The sequence below is a fragment of the Dermacentor andersoni genome, chromosome 11 (assembly GCF_023375885.2).
Source record: "Dermacentor andersoni chromosome 11, qqDerAnde1_hic_scaffold, whole genome shotgun sequence".
Classification (NCBI taxonomy): Eukaryota; Metazoa; Arthropoda; class Arachnida; order Ixodida; family Ixodidae; genus Dermacentor; species Dermacentor andersoni.
In genome coordinates, this window is record NC_092824.1 from 38,087,467 (window position 1) to 38,113,857 (window position 26,391).

The window sequence follows — 26,391 nt, forward strand, 5'->3', positions numbered from 1 at the left end:
CTCGTGTGTGATTTTCCGCGTCATCCAGTGTGGCTTCTATTCCTCTGATTTCTATGTCCGTTTGGGTGGTGTTAGTGCAGATCGTATCCATGGTGGTGCGCAGTGTTACCAAATCTTGATAGTGAGTTTATAGGTCGGATAATCTGTTACTGAGGTCAGATATACCCTGTTCAGTAGTTGTTAGCTAGTTTCTAAGGCCTTGAACCTCGGTGAGTAGTTCTGACGGACCAGTAGACAGCCTTTTTAATTCCGCGACTACTGTGTCGGGACCTGGGTGTGACTCGATATCGCCAGCCAACAACGACAAGGTGAGTACTACATCAGAACCTTCACTACAATTGAAAGGCAGCACTTTGGGTTCGGTAGCTGCAGGAGACAGCAGTCACTTGATTGTTTTGTGAAAAGGCAGTACTGGTTACTGACCCGTACAGCGAAGGCAAACGGCTTCAACGAGTGCGTCGGGGCACAAGGACCGAGCCCACAGAGCGCCGCACGTGGGTGATGCTGTTTTATAGTCGGCTCCTCGGTTGTTGTCGATGACGGTATGGGAATCCTGGGGCACTTGAGGAGCGGCAGCGGTGGCGCTGCCGGGCTATTTGTAGCTGTAGAAGGCTGACAAGGGTTGGCGGTACACACGAAGCGAAGTGGTTCTCTGGGAGCCGTGGCATAGGGAGCGGCGGGAACCAGGACCAGGATGAGCATCTGGATGATTAGATGGACAAACACCTGCGCAGGGAAGGCAAACGGATTCAATGAGTGCATCGTGGCACAGCTAAACAATGTGCATTAGAAATGTAAAAAACACTGGCAATATGCTCGCGAGAAATTTCATATTTATATCTTTTTCGCAATGTTACGCATCTGAATGAAGCTCTATCTGTTTTACATGTTGTATTGTGAAACAAAACCACATATGAAAAAAAATAAATGATGGACAGTTTCTTTATAACTTCTTGCAACCTTATCGGCCGATTAGCACAAGGAGAGCTATGCAGAAAATTGACTAGGTATAACATGTTGTTTGGACTAGCAAGTACACCTGTTGGCCAGAATGAAAAATGAAGTCTTTGTTACAGATATGGAAATAATCTGGATGTGCTACTCTTGATAATAAGTTTCTGCCGAAATGATACATAGCCGTTGTCCTTGGACGCGAATTTGTGTTGCATTGTCCTGAAGGTACTCATTTTGCTCCATTTACACTCTAATTGTTAAATGAAATAAAAGACGAACTTTGCCTTTCTTCGAAAACTTCGAAAGCTGCACCCAATGCCGGTGCTCAAATTGAGATAAGGAAGGAATACAAAAGCACTTCTTAGTGTGCCATCACAGACTAGATGGTCAAAATGGTTCCCAACCCTTTCCTTACAGTGTCCCTCATAAACTGATGTGAAGCTTAGTTATCCTAGACACCGTTACAAAATTTTAATCATTAGTCATGGTCATTTGAATGTACAAAGGAAAAGCGCACATAAGTACATAATTCGTTGAGCGGTAGCATCCCGGTGTTTGATGCCTCCAAAGCATCTGCTGCTTCCGTTCGCTGCTCTCTACTTTATAAAAGCTAACTTTGTCGTGCTTATGTGCATCAGCACACATTAACATACTGAGTTTAAAGGCAAGTGTAATATTTAAAAAAAATGAAGTTAAGCTTTTCTTAGACCGCATGAAAAGGGCGTTAAACGCCATAATTTCAGCGGTTTGCATCTTGTGCAGTTCCCGAAGGGAAACATCTACGCGTTGCTTCGACCGTGGTGTAAATAAGCTAGGAGCTCACTTATAGTCATACGTTTCTTTCGATAAAACACGCTCAGACTGAAATCTTTACCATTTCTGTTAATTTCTTCACACAGCGCAGGCGACACCCAGATAAGTGCCCTAACTAATCACTGCGTGTCCTTCACACTCACCTGTTCTCAAATTATGGGTTCTCAAGTTATATCGGCGCCTGATTGCTACGACTAGCCTCATTACACGCAGGACGCATCGACAGTCTCAGCAGCGAGATGAATTGCTTTTTGCGTAGCGTCCGCCCGCGCACGCAGGACCGCTCGAACACACAAACACACGCGCACACATGATATGGTTGATTTATCTATTAAAGCGTCCGTTTCCGTCGCGCAATCCATCACACAGCACCACGTGGTTGCCGGTCCCAAACAAAGAGAGGCAAGCGATGCCAGATTTTACCTCACGCAGTTTGTGATAAACCTATGATCCTCAACACGCTATGCTACTAATCTGGCTCGCAATAGAATTGGGGAGGTTCGCAAAAAAAAAAAAAAGCCAAGGAAAGAATGCACACGTTCACGTGACTCCCAGCTACGCCAAACACTGCGCGACTAAAGCACGCAGAAGGGAGTCACAAGTGGCGGCGGCTGTGTTTAACCAAGCAGGACGACTGCATAGGCGCCGCTGACGTCTCACTGTAAGGTCATCGGCGCGGTATGACGTACGCCAGGAGAGATCGTACGTCAGACATCACATAAGTTCCGATGACAGTTCCTTTGTTGTAACAAGAATTAGCTCCGGCGTTCCGTACTTCATACAGGGCTGCGCACAGTCTCAATACTTTCCATGCATGCCACCTGTCAACTATTTCTTTTTCTTTGAAATGTTATGAATCATTTTCACTGGCGTCAATGATAACCGTCATGTTCAGATGCTAGTAGGCCAAGGAGCTGCGTAGTGAGCAAGAAAAGCGGCAGTATGAGAAAGAAAACCAAAAGCAATAATAATAAAGCAACATAAATCGTAGCCTGATACTTAGTAAGCAAGGCTCCACCTAGTTTCTTCCTGCATTTTCATCGCGACGTTAGATACATAAAGCAGTCTGTTGCTTCGAATGTTACATTCGCAGAGGGAAGTTTGACAAAGCTTTTAACGACAGGACCAGAAGAGGTCAGGTGAGTTCAGGCCTTGATAGCTGAGAAAATCGCCTCCTTTAGGTTTAACACTGCTCTCAGAAGTGCCTTTAGCCCTATTGTAGAGCTCACCTGATAGCATATGCTGTGTATTTTGCCACCTACATGTAGTGCAACCTTCAAGATCAAAACGAAAAGCAGACGGAATAGAGTTCGGTAAGTGTCGCTAACGCACGCAGGTTTACAACATTTTTAACAAATATTTCTATCTTATCAGTTCATCCGGACTGGCAAGGACAGCCGTCCACCAGGGCGGTGAAATTGATATGCACGCTTATACACGAAGGAAAAGTGCTCAGTTGTGGTGCAGCAGTAGCAAAAATAACTTATTACGCTAAATGATATCTATCAAATATCACTATGGTGTCACGATGATTGTACATGAAGTTACAGAATGATATTGTTACGGAGACAAAATGTATATATTTACAATATATACAGTTGCAATTTTGAAGCTTATTAGCCAGGGTACCACCATCTGTCGATCGTCGAGACACTTCAACATCCTCTTTACCTCCCAACGTCCTTTTGTCCACAGCGGCACAAACTCGTACGTGACATTAACCCCCGGTGCAGAAGCATCGTCTCGGTGCTTCCTAAGGCTTTGAATCAGTGTGCGAGTTATAGGGCTTTGGTCGCAAAACGCACGATATCAGACCTTGGTGTGATAGATGTGAAAATCACAGGTGAAATCTCATATGTGAGGCTTGTGACTTGGCAAAGAACTCGAAATGGCCCGACGTACCACGGCAGCAGTTTTTCGCAAAGGCCGACGTGACGGGAGGGTAACCAAAGCAGGACAAGTGACCCAGGGCTGAAATGAACGTCCCGATGACGTCTGTCATAACGGTGCTTTTAGATAGTCTGAGACGCCAGAGGACGGTCACGGGCAATGCGACGTGCTGTGGCCACGCGAACAAAGGCGATGTGATCATTGAACGTGGTAGAGGTGGTATCGGAAACGAGCGGGGAGTCAAGCGGCAGGAGTTGGTCACGGCCATATAGTAAGTAGATCGGAGAATAACCAGTCGTATCGGAACGCGACGAATCCTATGCAAACGTCACGAAGGGCAAGGTGCAGTCCAAATCCCAGTGATCATCACACACGCACATCGAGAGCATGTCCGTGAGTGTACGGTTGAGACGCTCGGTAAGTCCGTTTGTCCGTGGGTGGTAAGCCGTCATGAAGTTGTGGGATGTTGAGCAAGAGTGAAAAAGGTCGTCGACAACCACGAAAGAAAATAGCAGCCTCTATCAGTGAGTAGCTGACGTGGGGCACCATGATGTAGGATCACTTCATGGAGGAGCAAATCAGCCACATCAGTTTCTTAGCTCGTAGGGAGGGCTCACGTTATGGCATAACGCGAGGTATAGTCCGTCGCAACGACAACCCACTTGTTGACCGAGGATGAAGTTGGAAATGGGCCAACGAGGGCCAGGCCGACGTGGTAAAATGACTTACTGGGGATATCTATAGGCTTGATGTGTCCAAAGGAAGAAGAGGGATGATACTTGCTGTGTTTCCAAAGCTCGCAGGCAGCGACGTAGCTTCGAACATAGCGATAAAGCTCAGACCAGAAAAATAGCCTGCGCACACGGTCGTACGTGCAGGAGACGCCCAAATGACCACGCGGTGGGCACATCGTGTAACTGCGAGAGAATTGTCGAGCGCAGATGCTTGTGAACGACAAGAAGCATTTCAGCACCATGTGGATGCATATTGCGTCCGTATAAGGTCCCGTCCTGGAGAACAAATGTATGGAGGGAAACGTCCTGTTTCTCCGTGGTAAAGCGTTCGATGACGGATCGCCAATATGGGTCACGACGTTGCTCGTCGGCGATGCTTGAGAAGTCGGAGATCGGTAAAACGCAGGTATCTGTATTGGTTTCGGTTCCATCGGGAGGGTTCACAGGATAACGGGAGAGGCAGCCGGTATCCTTATGTAGCCTCTCAGATTCGTGGGACACAGAAAAGGTGTACTCTTGGAGGCCTAACACCTTGTGACCAAGACGACCTGTCGGGTCTCGGAGTGCGGATGGCCAACCGTAAGGCATGATGACCTGTCACGACGTTGAACTGCCGACCGAACAAGTGAGGGCGGAACTTAGCAATGAGCAAAGCAAAGGCTAAGCATTCACGTGCTGTTGTGGAGTAGTTGCGATCTGGTGCTGAAAGAAGACGGCTAGCATACGCGATCACGCGATTGGTATCTCGTTGTTGTTGGGATGAGATAGCACTAATCCTATGGCCGCTGGCAGCAGTGCGAACTTATGTGTAGGCATCCGGATCAAAACAACCCAACACGGGTGCATTGATAAGGCGACTGATAAGCGTTTGAAATGCTGCAGCCTGGTCGGGTTCCCAACGAAAAGCGATGTCCTTTTTGAGGGGGTCTGTTAGAGGATGAGGGATTTCGGCAAAGTTCTGGATAAGTCCCTGAAAATAGGAACACAGCCATAGAAGACTTTGGACATCGCTAGGACGCGGAAGTGGAAACTCACCAACAGCACCAAATTTATCAGGAATAGGCTGGACGCCAGCCGCGTCAAACAAGTGACGGAGTTCTCGTATTTCGCGGTAACCGAAATTACTTTTTGCCGAATTGAGTTGTAGGCCAGCTCTTCGAAAAACAGCAAGGATTGCTGAGAGTCTGTGGAGGTGGCTCTCAAATGTCGGTGAAAAAACAATGACGTCATCAAGGAAGCAGAGGCGTGTGGTCCATTTGAATCCGCGCATAAGAGATTCAATAATGTGCTCGAAGGTAGCAGGGGCATTAGACAGTCCGAAAGGCATCCCTTTAAGTTGTTAGAGACCATCTTGGGTGACGAAAGCGGTCTTTTCGCGATCTCGCTCATCGAGTGCGACCTGCGAATAGCAAGAGCGCCAATCGATCGACGAAAAATGACTGACACCGTGTAAGCCGTCAAGCGTGTCATGTATACGCGGAAGCGGACACGCGTCTTTTTTGGTAATCTTATTGAAGTGACGGTAACTGATAAAAAATCTCAAGGTATTGTCCTTCTTTTTAACCAAAACGACAGGTGACGCCGCCGGACTGCAGAAAGGCTCCGTAATATCTATGGAGAGCATTTTGTCCACCTCCGTTTGGATCACCTGGCGTTCAGCCACAGACACGTAGTACGGCTGCCGGTGTATAGGAGGAGCGCCACCAGTGTGGCTTGGATTGGTGACGAAAAAGGTTCGACCTAGCGGGCGATTGCCAAAATAAAAGATGTCTTCATAAGACATCACAATGTGGCGAAGGGCGTCGACGTAAGCAGGTCGTAAATCAGTAGCTATCACTGGTGCAAGCTTGCCGTTGCTTGAAGTTGGAGGCGCAGAAGCTGCAGCAGTGTCGAGCCGTGGTTCGGGCGAAACAGCAGCTACTCCACAGTCTTCCAAATGGGACAGCTCAGGGACAAATGCAACCTCAGAAAGCACTTGCAGACACGAACCAAAGTTCAGAAGAGGAAGCGACGCTTGATTGTTGACAAGAGTTACAATTAAGTTTGGTAGTGCTATATGACGGGCCAGCAGGATGTCGCAAAGTGGGGACACAGCGTAAGGACCATCTCGAAGTGGTGGAGAAGGCGACATGAGGACGTATGTTGCAGCATCAGGTTGCAGTCAAGCAACTTCAGTAGAATGAAGGCGGGACTTGTGATCGTCGGTTTGGTCGGAAAGTCAGAAAGTCAATTCCAAGAATCAGTTCGCGGGGATACTCTGCCAGCATAGTGAACAGGACTAACACTGTACGGCCGAAAATGGTAACACGGGCGGCGCACATTCCCATCACGGCTGTTGTACTGCCATAAGATACTCGGACGGCAGGCGACTCGGCAGGTGTCAGGACTTTACGGAGACGGCTACGAAGATCTGATCTCATAACCGACACCTAGCGCAAATATCGATGAGGGCTTGAACGGGTACATATTCCACAAAAATCAACAAGGCTCGGTGAAGTAGCAGGGGTTTGCAGAGGTTTTGCAATCCGAGTCGTGAATGCAGCCTCACCTGCGGGCTGCATTGCTTAGTTTCCCGTGATGCGGCCAGCGTAGGACGGGCACGAGGGACGTCGAGGTGAAGGCCAACGGGACTTGCGGCGTTGCGACGAGGGCGAGCGCCTAGTGGTGCGTGCCGAGAGGGAAGGCCAGCATTGTATGGTCCAGAGAGAAGCCACAGAGGCCGAGGGTCTCGGTCGAAGCGGCGATCAGCACATGATCGAGGCGAGGTGTACAAGCGGCTACTACGGCAGTGGCGGGAGATGTGACCGAACTGGGAGCAAGCAAAGAGAATTGACCTGTCATCTGATGTTCACCACTCAGAGGGGTTCCGATATCGATTCCGCAACGACTGTCGAGGTGCAGCAGAGGCAATGACAGGAGCGGTAGGGGTGGTACGTGGGCGGAAGGCAGACTGGCCGTCCGTGTGTGCAATTTCTTGGCGGACAACAGCTTGAATGAGCAAGATGGTCATGTTGTCATGCGTATGGGGAGAGCAAGAACTTGGAGCCAACTTTTTTGGTCTTCCCAAGGGTCATGTGGTCCATTTCAATCCACGCAGAAGGGAGTCAATCATGCTCTCTAATGTAGCAGGGGCAATACACAGTCCGAAAGGCATAACTTTAAGTTGGTAGGAACCATTTGGGGTGACGAAGGCGGTGTTTTCACGGATGACCTGTGTTAAGCTTGGCCTTGTAGGCTGATGTGATGCCGGAGGGTCATTGCAGGAGGAAGTGGCAGCCGTATTCAAAAGTCGGTAGAAGCGTTGTACAATGCGTTTGCTCTTCGCTTGCTCAATATGCCTGCATTCCTTAATGATGGACTCAACCATTGAGCAGTTCCGGCAAAGCTGGAGGCTGAACGCACCTTATGCGATGCCCTTCAAGATATGTCCAACCTTATCGGCCTCCAGCATGCCCGCGTTCGCTTTTCAGAGAGCCAGAACGTCTTGAATATACGCGGCGTACAGTTGGGTTGATGTCTGAGCACGAAACGCTAGCTCCTGCTTGGCCTCCATTTGTCGTCCCACATGGCTTCCGGAAAGATCACGTAGCTTGTCCTTGCAAGATTCGTAGCTTATAATGTCGGCTTCATGCGTCTCGAGCCATACCTTTGCGGCTCCTCCCAAGTAAAAGATCACGTTGGCCAGCAAAATTGTGACATCCCACTTGTTGTGCTTGCCGACGCGTTCATACAACGTCAGCAAGTCTTCAACATCGACCTTATCAGTGCCGATAAATATTCCGGGGTGACGTAGCGGGTTTAGCACTACTTCCGCTGGCGTCTGAGCGGCGGAGGCAGCGTGAGTAGCCATAACAGCGGAACCGATGTAACTTCCGCTACGAAGATCCAGGGCCGGCTTGTGGCGATAGTACTCCACACGTCCATCAAAATGTTACGGGGAGAAAATATATGTATTTACAACATATACAGTTACAATTTTGTAGCTCAGTAGCCAGGGTACATCAACTACCGATCGTTGATACACTTGTACCTCCTCTTCACCTCCCAACGTCCTTTTGTCCACTGTGGCACAAACTCGTACGTGACAATATCAATTGCGACGCGGCAAAACTAGGGAAAAATAGATTTCGCATGCTTTACCAATTGTCTGCAAGAACATACACATCAAAATATTACAGAAAGGCACAACGTTTTTTCCTACGCTCTCGTTGATACCGGATGACACAGTTTTTAATTTATGAATGAGGAAGGATTCTCGTACTTCTCGATCATGGTGCCATTTGAAACCTGATTGTATTTCTGTTACATTGATGTTGTCAAACGTATGACCTGGCAGTGGAACATGTTTACATAATGGCCGGTGCGGCAAGCTGTTAAGGTGTGCTTTGTGGCTGCTGAATCGTTTACAAAAAGATGTTTCCATGTGACCAATGTACTGCATATGAGACACTGAACATTCAAGCAGATAGATGAAGTTAATATTATCGCAAGTGAAGTTGCCGTTGATTTTAACTGAAAAATTGGATGCTGTGCTTCTAGGAATCTTCTACGTGGTCATATGTGTACTAACTTTACAGCGGGGCTTATTGCAGGGATAACAAACAGCAGGAGGAATTGGTTTATTTTTTGAAGAGATTGGTAGGTCATGGAGATTCCTAGAACGACGATAGACCACTCTTGGCGATTCCGTGAAAATGTTTTTAAGATGGTGGCTCTTTGTCAATGAGTTATAATGCTTCCTGAGAATGTGCGACATGTTAAAAATTGATGGAGAGTGGCCGTGCTGGTGCATCTACGGGATGCTGACACGTTCGGCGGTTCCGATATAGCGGACGTCGACGATAGGTTGGTGGAGCACGAGCACGTGAGTGCTAACAGCCGATTGAATGCTACCCTGATGTTGGCAGACATATTATTTAGCTTCAGAGACACTGCGAGAGTATGCTTCGATAACCACAAAGTTGAGCTTGGGAGCTGCAATACCTCCAAAGAAATACTACGTGGCTCGTATGGGAAGCCCGCTGGCCGCAAGATCGCTGCAACAAAGATGCTCGCATCCCGAGCGCTAACGTTTAGACACTCCTATGTTTCATACATAAATGTCGTGTTATCGCTGAGCCGAAAGGCCGATGCCGAGATCCCGAAAGTCGACAAGGTTAGGAATATCTTGAAACGGATTGGCATTGACGCCTTAAATCTTTAAATATGTAAAATTTTTTTATACAGTCAATGCCGCTATAAAAGAGTGCCGGTACTTTGAGGAGACTAAACACCGGCGCATTGGACGTGTTTGCTCGGCTTCCCAAAACGGCAATAATTTTCTTTTGGAAGTCCACTCAGCCGTACAGCGCTCAGTTCCTCACATCGGCTTACTGAGATGGAATGCCGAGAAATAAGGGCATGACCTCTGCTCAACTTCCCGCCGGGGATTTGAGCTCCATTGCGATCCGATTTGTCCACGCTATTGTCCAGCAGCAGGTCGCCTACACAAGCATTCATTCGGCATCGTTCGCAGCTCAACACAAAGTTCTTGGCATACGCTCTGATCCTATCGAGAGCAGTGAGTCCCTACATAATATCGCGACACTGCTGCGTGGAGTACCTCTGATGATCCACCGGTATGCTTTAGTTGTCACCGTATCGACCACGCCAACTGTTGCTTCGCCACCTTCTGGTCATCGCCGCCTCGAACGTCATGTGCTTTTTACCGCAGTGTAAAGAGAAGCGGCCTCCCACCTTTAACCCTATCGTATTTTGTCAACACCCGAGTTTCCACAAGGATGAACAGTTGCTTTCCGTCGTCGCGTGGTCACTAGTCATGCTCATCGACAGACCACCGTCCGCCGTCCCACTTTAGCCCTGCCCGTGGCTCCCAGGAAAACTAATCAGTGCAGCACCCAAGATGTGAAGCTGCATTGACAACGTCCACCTCATCTCCCGTTCTGACGCTACCGACTACCTGGATCTTGTTAGCCGTTGAGGTTGATGGAGACACTATTTGTGCGCTCATAGACACCGGGTATTCGTCGCAGGTCCTCGTCGTGGTCTTCATAAAGTACTCACGCCTCCCGCATCCCGCGAGTCACTGATGGTGAGACTCCTGCCGTTCTAGGGGTGTGAAGCACCTACGTCTGAATTTCGGGTCATCCTATGTCCGCCCATTTTGCCGTCATTGACAAGTTCCCCATGGCCTACACCCTCGGTTTGGATTTTGTCTCCACTCATTCTTCCCTCATTGGTCGTTCTACTGGTGCTCTTCAGCTTGAGCTGCCGCATCTTCCCGATACTCCAGCTGAAATACCACCATGCCTATGCTTTCTCCATCATCGTTCGTTGGACGCCTCAAGCTGCTATAGACGTCACTTTGACGTCTTCAACATATTCGCGATCTCGACTGCGTCTTTTCTCCTATTGTCAGCGTTATCTTAGCCCGAGATATCACACTTGCTAATACCATTGTTTCTGTTGCTGACAATACAGTCATAGAGAAATAAATTCAACAAGAGGAGACACTCTTCAAAAACTGGCAACAAGAAACACGTCACGCCGAGTTTCAACTCCATCCGTTAGTTGACGCGAGCATCAGAAAAAAAGAATGGGAAATAAATTTACAGACAACGTTTTATTTTTTTTTATTCTTTCTCACTAAATGTGAAAAGGTTTTGCGTGTAGATGAACTACTTTGCAAGTTATTTTTGTTGCGTTGCCTAGCAACAAGCTAGCGGCATGCCACACGCGCGTGCATACGTCATGCGCCCAACAAGCCACAGGAGTGAGCAAGGCCGGCTGCGCATGTGAAGCCCGCGTGCTCGGCGACCCGTCTTTTTTGGATGCAGCCCGTTTTTTAGGCTCCCGGCGTTCTTTTGTGTTCCGTCTGCATTTCGGCACGGTACAGCTGCACTACTTGACTACAAGGTGAGGTATTTCGTTTGACAGTCTGCGACGCACTACAAGCACACTTAGGCTTACTGCACAAAACTGAACCTATATAGTGACGCAGATAGAAAAACAGCTCCGCCATCCAAGCCTAGTTAATTGAGTTAATTATTCATACTGGGAGATGTTTTCAACGCTTTCTATGAGCCCAAGCATAGTTAAAACTTATTTCGGTAGTTTTTGGGCACGCCCACCGCAACTGGCTTTGTGACGAAAAGCACCTTGGCCGTGTTACGCAGTTTTGCGTGTGCTGAATCTTACCGGGACAAGTTTTGGCGCTTTCTCTGACCCTAGGCATTATTGTAACTAATTTCGCTACTTTTTGGGGTACTTTTCAGGCACAGTGGCCGCGCTCGGCGTAGTGGCGCAGTTAGCGAAGAGTAGCTCGGCTGTGTGCCGCAGTTACTTTCGCGTGTACTGAATCTTACTGGTAGAAGTTCGTGACGCATTCTTTGACCCGAAAAAGTATTGTAATCTATTTGGTAGCTTTTTGGGATATCTTAAGGCTTGCTCGCCGCGCCTGGGGTTGTGAAGCTGTAAGCAAAAAAGCAAGCGAGCCATAATTAGTTTTGCGTGTACCGAATTTTAGTGGGACAAGTTTGTGGCGCATTTTATAGCCCTCGAATAACACATACCTTATTTCGGTACTCACGCTTGTCGAAAACGCGACGAGCGATTGCCGAGAGTGATAACACGGGAGTGTTGCTTGCGCCGGCAGGACGCGTAAAAGATAACACGGAGGAGCTCAAGAACTTGACATTTATGTATTCTAAGCGACTGAAAACAGGCTTTGCACCCACGAATCTCTCTTGAGTACGACTAGGAGGCATTCTGCGAGCGTGTAACATGGTCTGACTGAGCTTGTGTTGTAGCCAACTCTGTGTACTTGGCGTACCGTCGCGTCGACTGAATCCAAGTTGTTTTGGAAACGCGCAGTCACCCGTGTATTTGTGCTCTTAAAGTGCAGGAAATATAGCCCGGGAAGGGAGGGATGCTTGAAAATCGGATGTTTTCTTCACATTTTATGGCATTGTTTGAGAGGAGTCGTTGCTGCTAAATGTACGTAAAAGTGAATTTATCTGTAGCGCCGCTCATTCACCACTTACGCACGTTTCGCCTCTACACGCAATAATCCTGTTAGGTCAATATACGAAAAAGATACATGCTTTTAATTTAGTTTCTTTCTGCTGATGGCATCCGGTGGAGCTTCGCACGGCAACGACTGCTGCTTACCTTGTTCCACAAATTTGGATGAATGCAGAAGAAGCCCGGAACGAGCATTTATATAGAGCAAAATAAACATTTCATCATTTCAGAAGACGTCTTTCGTTTTCTTTATGAAATTGCACCTGACAGACTCGGCGAAGTCTCGCAACGCTCGTTCGCAATCATTTCTACTAAATAATGAAACGATTCCACGCCAAGGCCACGCGACGTTCAGTACAAGCGAAAAAAAAAAAAAAAAAAAGCCGCGCCGGCAGCGGAGCCGGCGCGGCGTGTACCAACTGGTTTTCAAAACGTGCGCGCCCAGAACGGAAACAGGAAGGAGTTATTACCATCCGCTTGGTGTGCTACTGCCAATTCGGCCACTGGGCTCTATGGGAGTGTCCGCTCCTGTTAAAATTTCTTTCTCTATGATACAGTGGTCGTTCCCGTTCTCAAAGTCAGCCTGTTGACTAAGAATATATCTCTACGCTCGTCGCTGGCCACCATTTCCGTGCTTCATCCCTACATGATTGCCTCTTTGGATACAGATGTTTCGCTGCGTTTTTAAAGCGAAAGTTTCAGTTGCTGCGAACTTGCGATCTCGTCTTGGCGGTGCTCCGAGAACACACATGACGTCACAACGCGCGCCTCACGGCGGATATTTCTCGCTCACTCTCGCTCCCTAGTCACTACTGCGTATGCGCCACTAGTAGCACCGAGCCGCAGGTGTTCCGCCGCTACGCAGCAACGTCCCTTTCCGTCGCCGTCATTTGGTATGACGTCACACCACAGTTCCTCATCGTTGCGCTCGCTTCGCCAGCTGCGTCGCATGCCTGATATCATGTCGGAGGATTGAAAAGGAGAGCTCGCGTGCGCCGCAAGCACAGTTGAGGCGGTAGTTTGGACGGCGACAATTCCGATAAGCAGGAGGAGACCTGGAATCGAAATCGTAACGAGATGAAGAGGAAACGAATCGCCTAGGAAACAGGCGAACAGCGCGCCGAATGACTGTCTAAACGCCGCAACATAGCTAGACAACCAGACTAACATCGACTTGCAATCAAGATTAACCAAGGCTAACCATGCTATGCCTTAGCTTTTGCTACGTATATCCTGCCATAGCCGAGTTAAGCCACTGCCCATTTTTGCTCCGGCAGTTACACTCCTTCGTCTCCCGACGGCTTTAACAAGCTGATTTCTTCCTCATAAGACCCCGGCGCAAGCTAATGACCTCTACAGCGTCGTGGTGTCCTATCGGGATATCTTTATTTTTTACCACCGCCCTCTAGGTCAAACATGTGTCGTGATTCATCGAATCAACACTGCTGACGCCAATTCTATACGCCGGAATCCGTATCACGTACCCTTTCGCGAATGTGAAGTCAACAAGAGCTACGTCAACAAAATTAATAAAGAAGAGGTCATCGTACCTTGATCTAGGTCGTTGGCCTCCCTTGTCGTTCCCGGGAAAAAGTTGCAGTTTCACCTGAAAGGCCAAATGTCGATATCAATAGCGAATTAGTATACAGCCATACAAAGCAAGCATAGTGGTTTTGTCGGCCGTGTAAACTTGCAAACATTCGCTTACTAACTGAATTAACATGTACCACGTGTCATGGCGCAAAAGCAAACATGAACATATCACACTCGAAGAGCGCGGACACTCGCAGTCAATACACAAGTGTGAGCAAACGCGGCAGAAGCAGCAGCGAACGAAGTCATCTTCCTGTGGTCTATCGCTTCAACGCAAGAGCGGCGAGAACACAGGGTGCACAGATATTCCTTTTGAGGATATGGCGTGCGCGACCGCGCGCGGCCATGCAAATTAGAAACTTGTTGGCGGAATCGAAGTCACCCTGCCTGCCCCCTTTCCTGCATATCTGGCGCATGAAATTGAGCCGCGATCGTCGGTCCCTCTGGCGTCCGGTCCGAAATGGAGCAGTTGCTACAACAGTACAACGCCGCCCCCCCCCCCCCCCCCCCCTCCGTCGCTCCACGGCCTTTCGCGCGACGAAGACGGCGCATTTGCTCTCCCCTTTCTTCGCGCGCGCCAGACGGAACCGCGCTCGTCGGATTTTCTCGAGTGCTTTCACTTGCACTTACAGCATACGAAGCGCGGCGATGGTGTTATTGGGTTTGGAATTTATGCGGAACATTGCGGTGACGGCGACGGCGGTGACGGCAAAAATGCGGCTGGAGTGTCCATATAACTGCTATCGCATTAAAATAAAGACGGCAGTTGTGCTTCTGCAAGGATTATCTGAATCTGAGCAAATTAAATCATAACGACATCTACCGTCTGCCTCACATCGATGACGCTCTCGACTACCTTCATGGAGCCAGCATTTTTCGCCTACCGACCAGCCTTTCGCAGATTTCAGTCGACCCTATCGACCACGAAAAAAAGCTCACTTTCTTAGTCCAGGTGGCCTGTACCGATTTGTGGTCATGTCGTTCGGACTCGGCAATGGCCCAGAAACTTTCGAACGTATGATATACTCTCTACTGCGGGGATATAAGTTATTGATCAGTCAATGCTATTTAGACGATACCCTTGCCTACTGGCCTACGTTTTACGTCCACCTCATCCATTTATCGGCCGTTTGCGCAGATAAATGGATGGGAGCTGAACTCAGCCAAGTGTCGTTTCGGGCGACGCCAAATAACTATGCTCGGTCACCTTGCCAGTGCTGCCGGTGTTTAACGACAACCCGACAAGGTGCGGGCAGTGCAATAATTTCCCTTGCCGTGCTCAGCCAAAGACGTCCGGAGTTTCATATGACGTCTTTGGCTGAGCACGGCTGCACCAAGCATCTCGCGCGGATCAACAATGTCAATTTTATGTTCTGCGCATATAATATTGACACGTGTTCTTGTTTATCTTTATCGGGTGACCGCGTTTCACTGCATAAGAAATGTTATCGCACAGTGCAGGACGCGCCTGCATATCGAAAATTTCTGAAATGTTATCAATGGTTCCATCCGATGTCTGTCACCGAAGCTTGTATAATCTGATTGCATGTATGCGTGACGCGAATAGGGTAGAACTTTGTGGAAGACAGGCGGGTCCCAGTGATTACTCTGGAACATACCCCCGACGACTGACGTATAAAAGCCGATGCGCTTTCCTGCTGACCAGATTTTGACGATCGCCGACTGTGTTCGCCGTTCTTTAAGTGTTGCCTGTTTTAGTGGGCACGTGTTCGTCCAATAAAAGTTAGTTTCGTCTTCCAGAGTATTGCCACTGTGTTCTTTATACGTCACTACCATGTGAAATCTGGTGGAGATTGCTTTCATTCATGTACCGGGCGCACCCGCCAAGCCGTGAGCCAAGGCCAGACCGCAAAAAGAACTCCAACTTAGTCCCGAACCATGGAGCAAGCCACCGTCTACAACAGCTGCCCCCAGAGCAGGGACTTCTACCTGAGAAGACCAAGAAGATGTTCGCCAAGACAACCACAATGGCCTATCGTATTTCAACAACCCAGAGAGCCCCCTATCTTCTGTGGAGCTACGTCGGAGGAAGTATCTCGACCTTCAGCAACCTGAGCTCTGAGGATTGGCTACGACATTTGCACTTCTCCTTGGACGATGCCGCGAGGACTTGGTTCGAGAACCGGGAGTCATCCTGACAACATGGGATTCTGCCCTAACTTCCTGAGGTCGTTCACGAGCGTTGTTCGAAAAGAAAGGGCCGAAGTTCTGCTGGAAATCCGAGGGCAACTACGCAATGAGACCTTCGCCAACTTCACGGAAGAGATGACCTGTCTTTTCCCGCACGCCGACCCGGAAATGTCCGAAAAGAAAAAAGTGTGTTTCTTGATTCGAGGCCTAAAGCAATAACTTTTTGCCGGCCTGATCCGAAACCCACCGAACACCGTAGCGGAGTTCCTGACAGAGGCAACGGTGATTTAGAAAACTCGAGAAATGCGCACTAGGCCATATAACCGCCAAGTACTCACGCCGCAGTGCGCTATCCAAGCACTGGGCCCCAGTGATCTCCAAGAGACCATCAGTGCCATTTTGCCCGAAGAACTGCGCAAGGTGTTTCCTTCATCGAAACCTCAGGTGTCCTCAGTCATCGACATCGTCAAGGACGAACTTCGACAGTCATTGGGTGTTACCGAAGTGCAGTCCGAATCGTCGCTTCCCCTGCCGGAAGCGATGACCTACGCCGCCGTCGCCCGTCGTGACGATCCCCCTCGGCGACCGCTTCACAGCCCTGTAACGCCGTAATTCCCTCGTCCAGCGCCGCCGCCGCCAGCACGCCCACTCTTCGCCTTCTGCAGCTACGCGAGGCAGACCGACATTTGGCGTGCCCCCGACCATCGCCCGCTTTGCTATCAATGCGGGGAAGCCGGGAAGCCGTACATATCTACCGCCGATGCCCTTACCGCGAAATGGGAGTACAAGAGTTCGCCATGAACGCTACGCGCCCGCCGCAAGGTGAACGACCTCGCGATATCGCCGACCACCTCGCCGTTACTCAGTGGAGCTCTCGACAACCGTACCGTTCGCCATCACCTGTCGTCGCAGTGCCGTCCACATACTGCCCCAACGTGGGGCCGCTCTTGGAAACTATATCCGGAAAACTAAAAGCAGCAACCGATGGGGGGGCGGTTGCTGTTCGTCCAACTGACGAAGATCCTCCGCCGCCGACGGGGACACCGAAGAGACAACCTCGACGACATAAGTACGACACGCCGCTGTCCCGACGAAGTCTAGAAGCATAGAATACGACGACGAAAGACGACCTCACGACGTCACGTACCAGCCACTGGTCAACGCGACGCAGCCGTGATCCGCCGCCAAGACCTATCTATGGCGCAAGACAAAAAACCACCGACCTCGACGTGTTTCTCAACGGCCTCGCAGTCACCGCCTTAGCGGACACAGGGGCCGATTACTCTGTTATGTGTGGACACATCGCCACCGAGTTGAAGAAAGTTAAGTCTGCATGGGACGGTCTTCAAATTCGGACCGCTGGAGGACGTCTCATTACGCCGACTGGAATCTGCACCGGAATAATTACCGTTCATGACCGGACTTAACTGCCACCTTCGTTATCCTCCAACAGTGTTCTCGAGACGTCATTCTCGGCGTGGACTTCCTGAACCAACATGGTGCAGTCATCGACCTGAAGTCGAAATTGATAATGCTGTCGGAAGACAAAGGGTTACCGCCGGAGAGCTCTCGTAGTCACCATGCCTTGAGTGTGCTTGTGAGTGCCTTGAGTGGCACCGAAACAACCGCTGACGTAGAAGGCGTAATCGAGGGTGACCAGTGTCTACAACTTCACCGTGAAATTTGTGTAGCAAGAGGTATCTTTGCACTGCATGGAGGAAAAGCGGAAGTGATGCTAACCAACTTCAGCCAAGAGTACAAGCATATCAGCAAGGTCACGACAATCGCGTACATCGAGGAAATTGTGGAAACCAGCAATGACTTTGTCCTCTCGGATTCTGCCGCATTTTGCGCGCCGGCCATAGTTGCCGGACCAGACTTCGACGTAAATCCAAGTCTCCCCATGACTAAGTAGCAACAGCTCAGAAGTCTTCTCGGACAATACAAACACTGCTTTCGACGTCATCGAGGATTCGACAAATACCTGTTGCAAAGCGTCGCATAATAACCGAAGAGTGCGCTCGACTACTCCGCCAGAGCCCTTACCGAGTGTAGAGCCCTTACCAATTCCTTCGCATGTGTGCCTACTATAGGCGCTTCGTCAAGGCCTTTTTCACTCTTTGCGGAGCCACTAAGACATCTAACCGAATTCAGTGTCGAGTTCAAGTGGATAACGTCGCAGGCCGACACATTTCAAGAACTCAAGCGACGCATGCAGTCGCCCACGTACTTGCACACTTCGACGAGGACGCCGATACCGAAATCCACACTGATGCCAGCAGCCTAGGCATCGGTGCCGCCCTAGTCCAGAGGAAAGACGGAGTTGAACGGGTGATATTTTAAGCTAGCCGGACGCTGTCAAAAGTGAAACGCGATTATTCTACGACTGAAAAGGAATACCTCGCCATCATTTGGGCTGCAGAAAAATTACGCTCATAGCTATATGACAGGTCATTCCAAGTCGCCAGCGACCATAACGCGTTGTGTTTGCTAGCTTACGGAAAGGACCCTTCAAGACGGCTAGTGCGGTGGAGCCTCAAACCGCAAGAATATAAAGTCACGGTAATCTACAAGTCCGGACGAAAATACACTGACACCAACAGCCTCTAACGCGCCCCCATCGATCCCCCGCTGAAAGACGGCGAGGATGACGACGCGTTCCTTGGAATAATAAGTGCGGAAGATTTCACTAAACAGCAACCAGCAGACCCGGAGCTAAATGGCATCATCGAGAATTTGGTAGGGAGCGCCGATGTTGTCCCCAGGGCATTTAAGAGCGGATTGCCTTCGTTCACGCTACAAAACAACCTGCTCGTGAAGAACTCACGAGTCCGTGCCAACTACCTTCTTGTTGTTCCATCAGCGCTTCGTCCAGAAGTACTGCACGCCCTACATGATCCTCCAACCGCTGGGCACCTGGGACTCTCCCGGACGCTGTCGAGGATACAGGAAAGGTATTACTGGGCGTGTCTGACCACCGACGTCGCCCGTTACGTCAAAACATGCCGAGACTGTCAGTGACGCAAGACACCACTGACAAGGCCAGCACGACTACTACAGCCGATCTAACCTCCTTGCCGACCATTTCAGCAGGTCGGGATGGATTTGTTGAGTGCGTTTTCGACATCAACATCCGGAAATAGGTGGATCATCGTGGTGAAATACTGTCTCACCCACTTCGCCGAAACTAAATCTCCACCGAAAGGCAGCGCAGCTGAAGTGGCGAAATTTTTCGTCGAGAACGTCCTGCTGAGAACGTCAGCAACATGGTGCCCCAGAAGTCCTTGTCACCGACAGACGAAAGGCCTTTACAGCATAGGTCACCCAAGGCATTCTGCAGTACAGCCAGGCAAGCCACTCTCACGGAGCGCCTGAACAAGCCTTCGCCGATATGCCAGCAATGTACGACGACGTCGAGCACAAGACGCGGGATGCGGTCCTGCCGTACGTAAACTTTTCTTACAATATAGCGGTGCAAGAAACAACACAAATCACGCTGTTCAAGATGGTTTACGGCAGGAACCCGATGACGACTGTTGACGTCACGCTACCGCACGTCACCGACGAAGAGAATCTTGACGTCGCTGCCTATCTCCAGCGCGCCGAAGAAGCACGACAACTCGCCTGCCTACGGATCAAGAACCAGCAGCCTACCGACAGCCGACACTACAACTTCCGACGTCGCTACGTCCAGTACCAGCCTGGCGACCGTGTTCGGATAAAGGTTCACTCAATAAAAGTTAGTTTCGTCTTCCACAATACTGCTATTGTGTTCTTTATACATCACTAGCATGTGACAATATCTGCTTTAGTCTTCAGTGTCTTGTTTTAGTGATTACCACCGTTTTAATTGCGTTGATTTTAAGTTTATTTGATAGAGGCCATCGTTTAATGTTAGTTAATCACTGATTACATCTTTCAGCCAACCTATCTTCATTTTAGCCAGACAGACAGGTTGGCATCAATGGAATATAAGTTGCACTGTTTTGTAAATGATTAAAATGTCATTTATGTACTAAGGCGTTAAAAATGGGGGACCTGGCACGCTTCCCTGCGGTACACCTCTAGTGATTGCACTGAAGATGAGTTATAGGTTACCAAAAACATGCATTAATATCTACCTAGCAAATATGATTTATGTATAGCTAGGAGAATGCCCCCAACACCATACATTTCCAACCCTTGCAATTGTCAATTATGGCTAAGGGAATCAAAACGTTTAATGAAATCTATAAAGAAACCTAACCTATATAGCTTGCTATCGATGTTTTCTAAAATGAAATGCTTTATCCTTGAGAAAGCTAACTACGTTGACCTGCTTTTGCAGAAACCAAACTCGGCATCACTGATAATATCAATTTTATTGAAAAAAAGCGAAGTGAGCTCAGTCATCTCCGAATGTTTTATATAGCATTCACATGCGCCATATGATTGCGAATATTTGCTCTGGTACATTGTTGTCCTTAGGCAAACAGCTCGAGCCTCAATTACTAGGGTACTTCCTTTCTTTATTATCGCACACATTCTCATTTCTCATTTCTGTTTTCTCATACTTGTAAATGTGCATGTTCTTTTTTGTTTCCATTTGTTGCATCCAATTCGCTGTTTCTTTTTCTCTCACTTTCTTTCTGATTCCTTCTAGTTGTCTAACTGCACTTGCTATTGCCGTGTACTTGCTTGCAACTTTCTTTACCTCTTGCTCCATTCGGTGTACACGCTTTTTGCTACAGATGCTTGTGCATTTTTGCCGGCCATTTATTTTGATCCATGTTCTTCAGTTTTGAAAAGCGATTTTTCTCTGCGCTTCTCTGAATTCAAACGATGCCCAACCCATGTCCTCCTGCACGGGCTGATTTGTGGCTTTGCGTGGGCTCCCAAAGCCAACCTGCCCCCCGATACTTGGTTAATTTGCAAACCGGATAAGATACTAGTGCCTGAGCTTACGCTCAGAATGGAATTTGGCAACATTGTTGCTGGCACGATGCCTCTTTTCCAGATCCCACGCACTCCTTCCTATTTAGTATAGCCTCAACGTGCCATATGTTTCATTATTGCTGCATTCCGCTTCTCTTTTACTTTCAGGTAAACGTGCTGCGTTAACAGTTAACAGGGCATTTGTGACATACAAGTCCTTCCACGCAGCTTTTGCACGTCTAAAATCTTTCTCCCAGTCAGAATTCCACCAGGGATAATATAATCCACCCTTAGTAGATTGTACAACAAATTGAGCTTTTTTGGATCATTGTTTTAGAATTCAACGCAGGCTCATTGCTTTAATATCCCTCGCCATGCCCTCCTGAGCGTTTATTGTTGATTTTAACGCATTTAAAAATTTTTCATAATTAACAAAAGTGCGCACGACTACCCAAAGTAGCTCACGGTTTAATCAGTTCAAGAATTATAGGGAAGTGATCACTGTTAGCTCCGGGATCAACGGTCTTCCAGGCATGTTGCCCAGGCATGTTGCAAATATGTTGTCACCTCCATGTAACAAAAGTATGCGCTCTCGAATTTAGGTAAAAGAAATGATTTAATAAAACCCAATTCCATAAGCATTAGCCAAAAGTGTCCGTTCGGAAAGAGTACGATACATGGTGAGAATCCTTCCACTGGTACGGTGCTCTTCGGACAGCAAGCAATAGAGGTATCAAGATAACGGGTATCTCGCACTCTAGTGGGGAATTACGTGGTAATTATGGACAAAAACGCGCAGCCAGGAAGTATTAAGTCCAGTGGTAATATTTCAGATTCTGGTGACATTCTTTGGTATAGTATAGTAGCTTTATGGCAGAATTCTAATGATAGAAAAAAAAAACAACAGCGCCTAAGGAAAGGCGATTTAATTAAAAACATCGTACATTTTTAGATGAAAAGCCTGAGCAGCAGCAAGCCAACTTTCCTATAAAAAAATAATATCTGGAGAATATTTAGACGTAAGATATAAACATGTTGCAGCGGAAGGTATGAAACGACAGTTCCACTGAATTACTGTTAAGTTTCCCATGGTGAATACATCCGAGCAGCAGAGACTGCCTGCTCTAAAACGCATTCTTTTAAGAAGTCCTTCTTAGTCGGAATTTCTCTCACGTACTTTCTGCCTTGTATAGCTAAACTTTTTCCCTGTCGGTGACCTTGTTCGTTTAAGAGATTGTGGATCCATATCTACATCTTTAGTTTCCATTCCATTTATATCGGAGACACAGCTGGGGTCAACGTTCTCAGAAGTTGATGGTTTGATGAATCGTTATTAGTCAATGGTTGAGCTATCGATAGTTCAATAGGTAGATTCCGTGGTAGGCTGGATACCTGATGCTCGATGTTGCCCTTATTATTTAGTAGAAGCCAATGAGCTATTTCGAAGGACCTCACCCCAACAAAGGGCCTGGTGAGATTTGTCAAGATGTGCTCGATCGCTTTCTCCAACGCCTTTTATACGGAAGCTGCCACAGCCTGAGATATTAAGTTTTCTATACACATTGTTTGACGGCCCGTCATACCAGCATGCCCTTGAGTACTGCTCTGAATTTCTCCAGTGGCCTCACGACGAGAGCATTGAAGTCTACCAATTCAAAAATTTGCATTTCCTTGGACTTTGCAGGGCAGTTAGGCTCATCTGCAGGGTGAGTACCACTGCAAAAGCAGCAGCACTCCTTTCGGAACACAGTCATTTGAATCCTTCTCCACAAATCCGGCATTGTGTGTTCGACCTGCAACCTTTTATGGAGTGCCAAAACCGCTGGAAATTTAGGCACTGAAGAACGCGGGGTTTTATAGAGGCTCAACTCAGTATATAAGTGGCCACGCCTTGATTTCCGATGGGTTGTTCTTTCCAGCGAATGTAGAAATGATTGTTTCTGTGGACATGCGCTTAATATAGACGACACGGCCGCAACGATACAAATAAATCACGCCTCCCGCTGAAAACATTGCCAAAACATCTGCGGGACAGACTTACGTCGATACCACTGACTAGGCCTTTGATACATGCAAGGTGATGTGGAATGAAACTGCTCACTGTGTGTATAGCAAGAACACTGCACTGCAGTAAGGCTTGACCACAATCCTGGTCTGACGAAGACAAAAAATACACCCTCGGCAAAACTGTCGAACCTCGGTGATTTCTTGAAAATCGGCCGAGGCCATCCGGAGTTTGGTTTGAATAGACTTGGCAAATCAGAGCGAGCAACAGAAGCCGAGCAGGAGGAAGCCTTCTGTCGTGGCGATGAGAGAGACATTGCAGATAAATAGGAAAAAAAAACTCTGGCAAGTTAGCAGATATTGAAGCAAAAGGTCAAATACAATTAAGTAAAAGACAAACGAAAAAGAAAACTGCCAGCCACTTGACCACAACCAGCGTTCCAAGCAGCCTCCTGGTCCTAAAAGAGCGGAGAACCTTGTCTTCTCTTGTCCACATATCATATCTACGTCTGCAACTTCGTCTTCAGCCGTGGTTAGCACGCGCGCGAGCAACACTTCTGTGCCGCGGGTGGCTCGCCATGGTGTTCTCGAACGCCCATTCCTTCCGCATTGGAATGGCCGTTAGTCGTGCTCGCGTCAATTGTGGCTGCGAGGCGACGATCAAGCACCTCCTATGTGACTGTCCCCGCTGCGATGTGGCAAGTGCTGGAGGCAATACTCGAAAAACTGGACAATCGCCACTTCTCAGAGGACAACGTTCTCGGACACAGGTCCAGATTGGCTTCAGCAGTCGAGGCCTTGAGCTGCTCAAGTTCTTAAGAGCTCTGAATCGTGCGACAGACATTTAAAGTTAGCGTGTAGCATCGCGTAAAAGGGGGACATTTTCTCACTTAATTTTCGTTTCTTTCTTCTTTCTCTTTTATTCCCTTTAGCCCTTTCCCCAGCACTGGGTAGCCCGTCGGTGCTTACACTGGCTAATCACCCAGTCTTTCCTTTTGTTTCGTCTTTCTACTTTTCTCCCTTTCTCTCTACGTGCTGGCCATTTCTCTTTCCGTCTCTCCCCCACACCCGCTTTTTTCCTTGTCAATTGAGGAATTGCAAAAATTAGCTCATAATAATAGGATTTGCAATGTGTTAGACTGCAAGATTTTCATGCTTGGCATATTATTTGTCAGGGGGTGTTGATAATACCATGTAGGCAACGCGCGAATTAGCAGGCATTGAACAAAATGCTCAAGATTCAGCCTTCCTCTGGTTTAGACTCCGATGCTTTTACACAGATATGGTTTTGACGTTACTGCTGTTGGCCGTTCTACCGTTTGTTGACGGCGGTGGCAGTTCACCTCTCAATCGTAAGTACGCATGTAAAACATTTCTTCCGTTCTTTTCTTCGTCTTTCTTTTATCGTTTTAAGTTTTCATTTTCATTTTTTGTCTCTTGTCTAAAAGTAGTGACTAGCTGAGATGGTTAAAGCTGCTGGGCACTGCATTACAAACCTCGCATGACTCAGTGAACCGTTCTTGTTAATTAATAAAGTACGAGTATTTGGGAAGGTTGGCAACTGATAAGCCCGCTATGCGAAAACAGTGACTAGCACACACACGCACACACGCACACACGCACACACGCACACACGCACACACGCACGCACGCACGCACGCACGCACGCACACGCACGCACGCACGCACGCGCACGCGCACGCACGCGCACGCACGCACGCACGCACGCGCGCGCGCGCACGCACGCGCACGCACGCACGCACACGCACGCACGCACGCACACGCACGCACGCACACGCACGCACGCACGCACACGCACGCACGCACGCACACGCACGCACACGCACGCACACGCACACACACGCACACGCACGCACACGCACACGCACGCACACGCACACACACGCACGCACACGCACACACACGCACACGCACGCACACACGCACACGCACACACACGCGCACACGCACACACACGCGCACACGCACACACACGCGCACACGCGCACACGCACACACGCACGCGCACACGCACACACACGCGCACACGCACACACACGCGCACACGCACACACACGCGCACACGCGCACACGCACACACACGCGCACACGCGCACACGCACACACACGCGCACACGCACACACACGCGCACACGCGCACACGCACACACACGCGCACACGCGCACACGCGCACACGCGCACACACACGCGCACACGCGCACACGCGCACACACACGCGCACACGCGCACACGCGCACACACACGCGCACACGCGCACACGCGCACACACACGCGCACACGCGCACACGCGCACACACACGCGCACACGCGCACACGCGCGCACACACGCGCACACACACGCGCACACGCGCACACGCACACACACGCGCACACGCGCACGCGCACACACACGCGCACACGCGCACACACACACACGCGCACACACACGCGCACACGCGCACACACACACACGCGCACACACACGCGCACACGCGCACACGCGCGCGCACACGCGCACACACACGCGCACACGCGCACACGCGCGCGCACACGCGCACACACACGCGCACACGCGCACACACACGCGCACACGCACACACACACGCGCACACGCGCACGCATTTAAGAAACCACAAAAGAGAACAGTCTAAATTATCAAAAAAATATTTATTCAAGTGTTTCCCTATAGCACAGAGTAAAGCTCCGTAATAGCGTTCTATAAACTATAAATACAACCTATAATAACTATAATGTTAATATAAACTGCAACTGTAAACTATAATTACGTTCTATAAGCTATATATACCAGGATTTCATGCGAGGACTTTGATGAATTTTAAAAATAAATTGCCTGCAGTAGGTAGCACAGCATTTGTCCTTAAAGTGGTCCGCTCAAAGTGCTGGACACAACTTTCACGACAAATTGAAGTACGCAATCGTATAATTGCGAAAAATTCACTAAATAAAATTTTAACTAAATTACCTAAAAGCACACATTGCAATTTACGCATTGTAGTCATTGAGAGTTCAGGGCCTAAACACTAGCAAATCATTCTGTAGATGACACCCTTTTCAAGCGATGCCTCGTCAAATTTGAGGTGAAAAATGCGTGTCAGTTTCACGTTTTTAAGAAAACGCATTTTAGCAATGATGCTCCAAGTTCTCTGGACCTCATCATGAGATTTCGGTAAAATAGAACCACCTTGTGAACCCTGCAGCTACAATTTGTTAATTACAATACGTGGCGTAATATATATAGCTGAAAACTAAACTTATGAGTTTTCCTTAATAAGTCGATTATACATTTGCATTATA

General features: G+C 48.7%; 1 protein-coding gene across 1 annotated transcript in view; it reads left to right on the forward strand.

Moving 5' to 3' along the window:
* Positions 1 to 11,166: 11,166 nt before the first annotated feature.
* Positions 11,167 to 26,391, forward strand: part of LOC129381458 (uncharacterized) — a 62,700-nt gene continuing 47,475 nt past the window's right edge. The window contains exons 1-2 of the mRNA XM_072285265.1: positions 11,167 to 11,306; positions 24,356 to 24,427. Coding sequence (XP_072141366.1) covers positions 24,358 to 24,427 — 70 coding nt within the window. The 5' untranslated portion in view covers positions 11,167 to 11,306; positions 24,356 to 24,357. The remainder of the gene's footprint in view (positions 11,307 to 24,355; positions 24,428 to 26,391) is intronic.